The following is a 10883-nucleotide window of genomic DNA, read 5'->3' on the forward strand; positions in this document are numbered from 1 at the left end:
TCATTAATTTCGATTTCATTAATTGGTCAATTGGTCAATTAAAAATGTTTTTTTCGCTCATTTCGTTGTACTCCAACGTTGCGAAGTTGAGCGTCGTCCCGATTAAAAAAACGGCTTTTCTCGTCCGTGTTACCCGTTAATAATCTCATTCGAATTTTTCAGATGATTCGCAGCCCGTAAAAGACTGAAAGTAAAATAAAGCCAGAAGAGGTGAGGGCTAAAAAGGGAAGGAAAGGAATAGAGATAGCATGAACTTCATAGCACGAAGAAATTGGGCCTTGCGCCTATCGATAGTGCTGAACATTTGCGTCGTATTGTACGTGTGTGCACATTTGACGTCGTCGGGTCCATGGATGGAGGAAACACCGAGCAATTGGGGTGGCTCGAACGTGCCAGTCCCGTTGGCCGAAACTTATGGATCTCCCGAAAATCTCCAGATCAATTCGAGTCAACGAACGAAAGGAACATCGCTTACGAATTTAAAACAAAAAACGACAAAGAACACGAGCGAAGCTACGGATAAACGTAAACAAAATACCGACAAACTCACCAAACTGGATATCTCTACTGCCAGTGAAAATAAAAAAAAGGAACATTCCGGAGCCGGTGACGCGGGTGCCGACGACAGGCGGAATGAATCAACGACAAAAAAATCTGCATCACAGGACTTAAAAAAAAATAGCAAAACGGTGAGACGCGCAATGTTGTAATATTGCAACTTCGGAGTATTTTCTGCATGGCTCCTCGTCTTTGGTCCTTCAAGATGAAACAACGTTCCCTTCAAGATCTTCTTCCTTCCTAACCTGGTCCGTCTTCCTACCTTCGCCTCGACAATACAAAATAGATTTGCTTTAAACGAGTCATGCATTTTTTTATCTGCAACGACGCTCAAGTTTGTCACTTTGGAGTTCAACGAAACGAAGGAAAAAAACATTTGTAATTGACCATTTTTCATTTCACGAATCACTGGTGTAGATTGAAAAACTACGAATTGCAAATTCGACGACGCTCAAGTTTGCAACGTTGGAGTCCAACGAAATGAAGGAAAAAAAAAATTTGTAAATCACCAATTATTTTTTATTTCACGAAATATCGGTGCAGCTTGAAAAACTACGAATTTAAAATTCGACAGGTCACAAAATTGGAGAATAGGGTATTTTACACCATGTAAAAAAATATATAAATATGCATGATTATGATAGATTTCGTAAAAAGTAAACGAGAAACGTCAATATTTATTCATAAAAATGCAATGTAAATTTTATAATTCAATTTTAAAAATCGTCTTTTTTCATCTGTTTTTCAAATGTCTAAAACGCCATCCACCATATTGGATTCCAACGTGACGTCACTCCGATAGTAAACAATCTAGATTCTTATTGTGCGCTCTGTGTTATTTTGAAATTTTACAAGTTATTATGCACGTTTGTGGACTTTTATCATTCATTTGATTAAAATCGCATTATGGAAAACGGTTTTGTGAGAGCAGAAAGTACAAATCTACCCATGATAAATATGTTGATGGTGGCGATGAACCCACAATTTTTGTGGCATTTTTACACTCGTATTATTGCATTCAGGCACGAGACACCAATGATATACCACTAAAACTCATTATTTTTACAAATCTTATTACTTGGTCTTTCGCAATTGTATTGTTTACTAACGGAGTGACGTCACAAACCGAAACAACATGGCGGCTAGCGTTTCCGCGCGAAAATTGAAAATCGTAAATAAAAAATATTTTACAACACAGTTTTCCCTGCTATTATAAAATTGAAATAAAAATTCTACTGGTTTATTACGATCTCAGGATTATTTTAAAACAGTTTTCAAAAAAAGGTGTAATACCCTATTACTGGAATCATTAGGGGTTTTTTTACATCGTTTCGTTGGACTCCAACGTTGGAAACTTCAGCGTCATTTTCTGCATCAATTTTCATGAAAATTGGTAAATACAGGTTTTTGACGTCGCTCATTACAAATATTCGGCATAGACTTTCAAAATTCAAAAAGGCGGATGTGAAATTCCAAATACTCATTGATTGTTATAAGTGTTTGTACTTTGGGGTTTTCGGGGTCGCTGATCTTTAATCCGGCATTAGATTTTGGTGGAATATGGTGGGTGTTGAATTGTACAGATCTTTTTACTCAATATTTCGACCTGAATTCAGTTATTTGAGGGATTTTAGTGAGAAATTTTATCATTTCTAAATTCGAGATGGCAGATTCAAGATAGCGGATGAAAAATTTGAAAAAATGATGAAACTTTGATGGCCCAGCGCGAAACTTGTTCCTCCGACTCCGAGGTTCCTAAGAGTCCTGCTAATTAATCTGAAACTAGAATTTTATATTTCCCCAATTCAAAAAGTTGGATCCAATACAGTAGACGAAAAAATGTAGAAGATTGCCGAAATAACTTTTGTTTCTCGACCGGAACTAACTACGGAGACGTGATCTAATTTCATTTTTGTTTGTATTTTTTTGAAAATTCATGTCCACCATATTGGATTCGCTATTTTGAATTTCGAAAATCGAATGCCTAATTCCTAAGCAGCGACTCCGAAAACTCCCAAGTACAAAGCTTTAGAAAAATTTCCAAGTATTTGGAACTTCATGTCCGCCATATTGGATCTACCGTATTGAACTTGAAAACCGAATGCCGGATTCGTAATGAGCGACCCTGAAAAACCTTGAGTACAAAATTTTAGAAGAATTAATTAAATGATTTGGAATTTCACGTCCGCCATTTTGAATTTGTCACAGTGGGACCTTAGCAATCCTACTGTGACTGAAAGACTTGAAATGTTGCTTGTTTTCGACTGCGAACAAAAACGTCCACTCGAATGAACTTTAACGAGCTGTTCAGCAAAATAATTTCTTCAACATAAAAATTCACAGAAACGACCGTATATTTTTTCACTTTTTTTTCGTATGTGAGTAAACTCCTAATTTACAAAAAAAAAAAAAAAACTTGCGTTTCGTTCGTTTGAAATCCAATTTTCAATCGCCCTAAAATATTAGAAGAGCGTGAAGTAGAAGCCAGCTTGTTCAGTTCAAATTGGTTGGAAATCGTATCTTTCGACGATCTTCGACATTTCTTCGAATCGATAACATCGTTACGAGTATGAGAATATTTTTTGAAAAATCTCACTCAGGTATAGACATTTGTCCTTGAATATGATAAAATCAAAGCAGCTTGCAGTGACTAAGTCGAGCAAAGAAAATCTTTAAAAAACTGGTGAAAAGATAAGATAATCTGTGAATAGTGTTTTGCAGCACGAAACCGCTCATTGCAATAGTAATTTATTTTGAGATGGCAGAAACACGTTTTTCTCGGACGTCCTTGGTATATGAAGAAAAAAAAGAAAAAAGTAGCTTGCTTTGTTCTGAATAATAGCCTTCATGGACCGACTGTCCAAATTTCAAATTCATTAACCATTTTATTTTCGAGATATTCGCGATTAAAAATGGTTTCATTTTATACGCGATGCCTATACCTAACGCGTCACTCGATACCGCTTTGTTCACATTTTTTATTACCGACGCTAAACGGATCTTACGAATTTAAAATAAAATCAGTCGTCGCTATTCATGCAGTAATATTGTGGGATTAATATTTAAAAAATGGGAATTTCTGACCATCTAGTCTCGGAGATGTCAACTGATGAACTTTTTACGTGACGCGGAACGTCATTTATTTAACTTATTATTTAAGAGGATGGATCAGTCGGTATATCGCAACCGTGAGTGCGAGAGAGATAGCTGTAAATTTCGAAATCGAAATTCTTTGACACGGTTTAACCGATTAATAAAAAAAGACTCTGTCAGTCGATTTTTGCCATCGTTCTGCGTAGGAACTGTGTGTCAAAGAATTTCAATTTCGAAAATTCCAAGTGAAGTTAGTCGACTGATCCATACTCTTAACCTTATTTAAATAAAGCGTGATTGTGTAGGATAGACGGAGTGTACGAGCTTTGACAAAATCGTGTAGCCGGCAGCACCGTATGTATAAGCATTGGATTTTATGTGGATTCTATTGTCGCTTAAACTTTTAGCGATGCTTTTTTTTTACCCATGCAACAATAATTCTAACGACAAATCTTCTCAAATATTTTTCGTTAGATGTATAAGTTTCAGTGAAAATCTGTTCACCAAACTTTATTCCAAAAGAATCCATGATAGCGATAGTAAAAGTGACCATAATAAAATTTATCTTCCAACCACTTTAATATACGAATGGTAACGATTCGATAAAAACATAAAATGTATTGGAGATACATTTGGAATTTAATGATTTTGAATTTTGATTTTCAACAGGTTGTGGGATCGAAAGCTTTGACCAAAGAGGCTATACGCTGCAACGAAAAATCGTCCGAACCGAGGACAGCTCAACGGGGAGATTACTGGGTTCTTTACAATTATGTGCCAATGAGCATGAATGTGAGATGTTGGGAAAGCGTGACCTACGCAACACACGGAGACTACACTTTTCTCGACAATCTCGAGCCGTTACTCGAAAGATGGCGTGCTCCGATCTCGATAGCCCTTTACGCACCGGGAACAGATTTCCAGCCAACGTTGAATTCGATTAAATATGTGAGAAGTTGCTCCGGTCCTCTCGTCTCTCAATTAGTTACTTTTCACATCTATTTCAGCAGCAAACACGTACCCAAAGTGGCAAGTAATCATTCTCTTCTCATCTTTTCTTAACCGAGTCGAGAGTAGAAATTGGACACTCTCAGGTCTCTATCGTATCCTCCCGCCGAAAATGAATGATTGGGTGGGGAGAGAGCCAATAGAAAAAAAATTTTCCACGCTGTTTCATTGAAAACCGTTTTATATCCTGCTTCGTCTCCGATGTACGCATGGTATCGCATGGTATATTAAACATTTTTACAATCGTCCCATTAAAAAAGACAGAATAACAGAGACAAAGCAGTTGCGATACATTCCAATTTTAACTTGACTTTTAAGGAGGATGGCTAGCGACGATACAATGTTGTCATGCTAAACCATATGTTAAATACATTAAAAATTTAAAAATTATAAGAATTTTATAAAATTTGGTGAACATATTCTTTAGTGCCAAATTTGACGACACCAATTTTTTAAGATTTTTCTTCTGCACAGTTATCGAGTAATTAATCAATAAATTTCACGCGTATAAGCATAGCGTTTCCATATATATAGGTATACATTCCGGGCACAAGAAATCTGCTTTAATGCGTAATTATTCGATAACTAAGCAGAAGAAAATTTTGAAAAAAATTGTCTCTTCGCACTTGAGGTTGAAGAACATTATCACCAAATTTCATCAATTTCTTATCTTTTTGACGAATTTAGCCACCCTCCTTAAGAAAGTTCACGCGAATCTAATGGAAATGGAAAATTTCGACTTTAAGAGATGAAATTTGGAAATATGCTAGAAATATACAGTGTGCGATTCCCGGAATTATTGTAGGATCTACCGTCTAGTTGTTGAGAAAACAATTAACGAAAATCACATTTTTTTATGCCTTATGCATAGGCTCTTGCGACAGGCACACCTGCTGTCCGGCGATTTCGATTTAATGAAATAGGATCCTCCCAACATTAAAGAACCAAAAACGAGAATAAGAAAATAAAAATGTTTTTAGAGATTAATGATGTCCTGAGAAACCCTTGTACCGGCGATAATTATTTGGGAATGGAAAAAGAAAAACACTTATTTGAGGTTAACGAGTAATAACGACGTAAACGGTGGTAGAAACGGTTTAACAACACCATGAGCCAGCTGGTTTCAAATATAAATCATAATGCATACGCATATGAGAAGTAGAAGATTTTACTATGAAAGTATTTTAACCCGTATTATTATATATTACAAATTTATCAATCTCAACGAATAACTTACACATTATTTTAATAACTGCATCAATAAATTTTAATCGTTTCTTCGATCATGAAAAGAGCAAAAAAGTTCAATTGCTTTTTTGAATTACAAGTAACCCATGATCTTCCTTAAAATTTAGTACATATTTGGAAAAAAGATGTTGTACTATATTTTTATATGAAAGGAAATTAGGATTTTTCAAATCAAATTCGTAATTACAACTTGAATATAAAACAAACTCGATCGGATAATAATAAAAAAAAAAGACCGATTCGAAATTTTTCATAATATTAATCACGCTAGTACTGTAATTTATAGTTTTACTCGTAAATTAATTTCTGACTTATATAATTTCAATACTATAATTTAATTTTATGACTTATGCATCTATTTTTGTTTTTGTAATTCAGGTACCGCGGAGCGAGAAAATCCTTTCAGAGAACTACAACTGCAGCCTGGCTCCGCCTTGGTCAAAAGTGTCTCCTGCTTCAATGTACAGGAACGAAAAGAAACTTCTTTACCCCGTGAACGTGGGCCGTAATATCGCGAGAGAATGCGCACCGACTCATTATCTCATCGTGAGCGACATCGAACTCTATCCGAGTCCGAATTTATCCTCGACGTTTCTCGAAATGATAACGAAGTACGATCAACCGGTCCTCTTGAAACCGAATCCAAAAGTATTCGTACTGTCGATTTTCGAAGTCGACGAAAAAAGTACACCACCGTCCAACAAGACTGCACTCGTGAGTCTAGTCTTCGTTTTTTTATCATCAAATGAGTCAAGTGAAAAATCAAACTTGTTTCAAGTACAAAGTTCATGTTGTCAATACAATCAACAACAATGGTTCGATGCAAGAGAAAATGTTAAAATTTCATTTAATTACAGATAGCGATGTTGAAAAATGGAACGGCGATACCATTTCACAAAAAACTGTGTGCAGCTTGCCACAATGTGCCAAAAAGCAAAGAATGGCAAGAGACACCACAGTCGAGTTCCCTTCGTGTGTTTCACGTGGGTAAAAGAACCGGCAAGTTTGTCCATTGGGAGCCAATATTTATTGGTACGAATAATGATCCGATGTATGACGAGAGACTCAGCTGGGAAGGAAAAAGTGACAAAATGACGCAGGTGGGTTGACTGCCTTAAAATAACTAACGTTTTCACTGCGTACTGTTTTTTCTTTTTTTTTGTAAATACAACTTTACATTCATAAATTTATTCATTTTCCTAATTAGTAGTATTTTAATTTCGGGCTTCCAAAATGAAATCCCAATGGAACTAAAAAAAAGCATCCCTCTTAGTGATTCGCACATTTACGTGGGAAACTTTTTTTTAGAAGAAGGATTTCGCAATATTTATTTCGAAAATTCCTTCTTTCTACACTTGAGTGTTTTTATTTTTTTTAAGTCAGTTTTTAAGTCTAAATTCATTTGAAATGAATGATTTTGTAATTTTTCAGGGTTACGCGCTCTGTGTTCTCGACTACGATTTTTTGATCCTGGACAATGCGTTCCTCGTGCATCGTCCGGGTATAAAGATCTACAAGAAGGATCCTCGGCGCGACTCTTTGACTGCCAAGACAAATATGCTTATCAAGAAAATCATTGTTCCAGAGCTCAAGGTCATATATGGAACGAGGAAAGATTGCGCGGTGTAACCCAACGCTTATCGGCGGGTGCAGCAGCGTGCACGCCACCGTTTTGTCACTCCTAAAAAAGTGTCGCATCATTGCGAATCTCGAGTCCCTTGAATGGCGACGATAACAAAGAGGAATCACGATTTTTCCGAAGGCTCAAATCTTACGTATTTCTCGCTCTCGCTGATTCCTATTATTTTAAGTGCTTTTCAACGATGACCGTCGGACAAATCGCCCAAACGAAAAATTCACACTCGTTTCTTGACCGATCGATGGAGTTTTATTATGAACAATATAGTTTGTGCGATAATCGTCCGCTGTTTTCTCAAACGAGACTGCGAAAATGAACTGGACGCCTCGACCAAAGAAGCTTTAAAACAAAATGTTGAAAAAATGGATAAAATTGTGGTGCAATGATATTGGATCGCGTCGCACCGGAAACAAAATCCTCTGCGCTGTAAATAAGACGTACGAGTACCTAAATAACTTGTGTTTCATCGTGATCGATAAATACCTGATGTATAATTTAATCCTCGTGTAAGTGTACTGTCTCCCAGACTACACTCATCGATGCTCCTGAATTACTCACATATACGACATTGAAGTTTGCAACGTTTGAGTCCAACGAAATTAACGAAAATAACATTTGTAATTCACCAATTTTTTATTCCACGAATCATTGGGTGTAGGCTAATAAACTACGAATTGCAAATTAGGCAGGTAAAACAGAATTGGAGAATTGCTGGAATTATTGGAGAGTTTTTTTAAGTCATTTCGTTGTACTCTAACGTTCCAAAATTCAGGCGTCATTCACATGTACACACAAACACGAATAGACATACAATGTTGCGAACGGAATACATTTTTTATTATTAAAAAAAATTCTTTTCAATACCGTTCAAGGACGTTTTCATAGAATAACGCCACGTGACCGATTTCTAGTTTTTTCTTCGCCTTATTTCTAGACAATGAATACACAAATTCAACTGCGGAAAAAACTTGGAATGAATTCCGAAATTAGAATTGAGAAAAAATGATTTATTTTGCTTTCCGTGCAACACTGTGAATTTCAATAATGGTATTACACGTAGAAAAATGTAGAACACAGACGACACATATTTTTTTCGTAAGATAACAAAAGTCGATGCTGGTGAAACGGAGAAGAATTTTGAACTGAGGATACAATATTGTTTTTGAAGTTTGAATCGTCAAAGTGCAACGGATGTGTTTGGAGATTTGAGCACGAAATAATCAACTTTCTTACGAGCTTAATTTTGATCCTCGAAAAATTTGAAAAAAAGTTATTCCCGTTGCGATTCAACGATACGAACTGCAATGCCATGATAATAATAAATATCGCGTTGAAAACTTAGAAACGAACAAGGTTCGGAAATAACACAATCTTGTGGGACTGAAAAATATAACTTCAAATACTACAAAAGTCTGTCTGCGAAAAAGGTTTTTTATTCTAATATTAAAATCATTTTGTTTCTTGAGATGAAGTGCGTGATTGACTTACGAAAGTATTTTAACCTAAATATTAAAATGGAGACAATAGTTTATTAGATTGGGTTGTATAGATTTGAAAAATCCATGAACTCTCTCCGCTAATATCCTGGATCAAGAGATTGACGATAAAATGCGAATTATTCAAGCAGGAAATGAATAGAATTAACGACATTTGGATTCGATGCGTTGGAATGCAACCGAATATCTTTTTCTTTTTATAATTCGAATATATATTTGTTAATAATAAGTATTAGTCTGCAAAAATTGTATTTTTCAGGGATCCATGTTGGCATCAAAATTTCGAAAAAAAAACTTTTCTTCATCAAATTGCAAGATGAATCAATAAAAATTATAAATGTTTCGGCTGCAATCCAACGACGGAAGCTACCGTGTCATTAGAGTATGACCCCGGAATTATGCTATTCGCAAATGATTTCCTGGCGTAAACCTGGATTCAAGTGAATCTCGGTGCTATGGAATATTATGTTGCGACTGATGCATTCTATATTCCTTCACGAAAATAGTAACTGTAATAATGACATGTATTACGTGCCTTAACGTCTCCTGCTTATCTGCGTCGAAACAAACGGGAGTCGTTCGTTTTTTTCCTCCGTGTTTATTTGAAGCGTATGTTATTAATGTTTGAGCCAAAAAGGGTACGAATAATAGTTTCAGTGATATTTCCGATGAGCTGTTCAGAGTGATATTTATTGAACTATTAATCAAAAATAAGTTACGAAAGAAGTAGTAACTCGGCAGACATTTTTTGAAAAATTCTTCAATCGACAAAATTTTTGCTCTCGAGACGACTTTATTTTCGTCTTTCTACAATCGTAATTTTACGAGTTGAGCCAGCAATGGTAGAATGTAAAATACAAAAATTGGAAAACAAACGTAGAAAAGAGAGTATAAGTATAGGCTGAAAGAATTTTACATTGTTCCTGCGTGGCTTCGATCGATAGCGAGGATTGACAAAACGAAAATTATTTAAACTTACCGTCACTTGTGCAGTCGCAGGCAACTGCAACGGAACAAACACGGATATCTCGAGTACTTTGTAAATAGTATTTATAATGTGTCAATGCGAATATTCAGTGATTCTCCGTTATTTGTTTTTATTTCGATTCGAACGTATCGTGATGAACGAATAAATATACCTTTTCCATACGTATACAAAGCGACCATTCAAATGAATGAACCTTTCCATAGTTCTCATGTTTGAAATTCCATTGTGAACACGAAATTTCAAAATTTCGCTAATGGAGCGAGTTTCTTTTTTTTTTTTTTTACTGTATCCGTAATTTTCTAGATTTCTTCGCACCATTCGAGTCCATCGAGCTTTTCCTTTTATATTTTTTTTATAAAACTTGAAACCTACCGGAAAGTTGACCGAGAAATTGAGCATCAAAATGGAAAAACAATGAAATTAAATCTCTCATCAACTTCTAACGATAACGAGTTTGCTTTGTTTCGGCAAAATAATCAGCTTACCAATATTGGAAAAAATTGCAATAAAAAAAACTCTGAAGAAGATGAATTTTGGCGTCCTTGTCTCATTACATTTTATTTTAATTAAAATATACAGGTTTAAAAACGTGATCACACATTCGTTCGAGTTCATATCCGTCTCGCCGTGGCCCCCACTTATATATCAATTTCACAATATTGTACCTCGAAGCTGAGGTATAATTTCTTACAATCCTCTCTTTCACTTCATTTTTATATTCTTTAATTTTATAATTATATATCTTTATTCAACCAATCGACGGACTAAACTCGTGCGTCTTAAAAAATACTTGGGGTCTCCGTCCGCTCGAGAAAGCTTTTAAATTTTTGTTGAACTATATAATATGCATATA

The 10883-nt window shown here is 35.5% G+C and overlaps 1 protein-coding gene across 1 annotated transcript in view; it reads left to right on the plus strand.

The window, feature by feature from the left end:
• Positions 1–10195, plus strand: part of LOC122419363 (beta-1,4-glucuronyltransferase 1) — a 28279-nt gene extending 18084 nt beyond the window's left edge. The window contains exons 2-6 of the mRNA XM_043433843.1: positions 163–689; positions 4321–4680; positions 6286–6621; positions 6765–7007; positions 7339–10195. Coding sequence (XP_043289778.1) covers positions 249–689; positions 4321–4680; positions 6286–6621; positions 6765–7007; positions 7339–7536 — 1578 coding nt within the window. The 5' untranslated portion in view covers positions 163–248 and the 3' untranslated portion in view covers positions 7537–10195. The remainder of the gene's footprint in view (positions 1–162; positions 690–4320; positions 4681–6285; positions 6622–6764; positions 7008–7338) is intronic.
• Positions 10196–10883: the final 688 nt, after the last annotated feature.

Source organism: Venturia canescens, chromosome 1, assembly GCF_019457755.1.
Source record: "Venturia canescens isolate UGA chromosome 1, ASM1945775v1, whole genome shotgun sequence".
Taxonomy (NCBI): Eukaryota; Metazoa; Arthropoda; class Insecta; order Hymenoptera; family Ichneumonidae; genus Venturia; species Venturia canescens.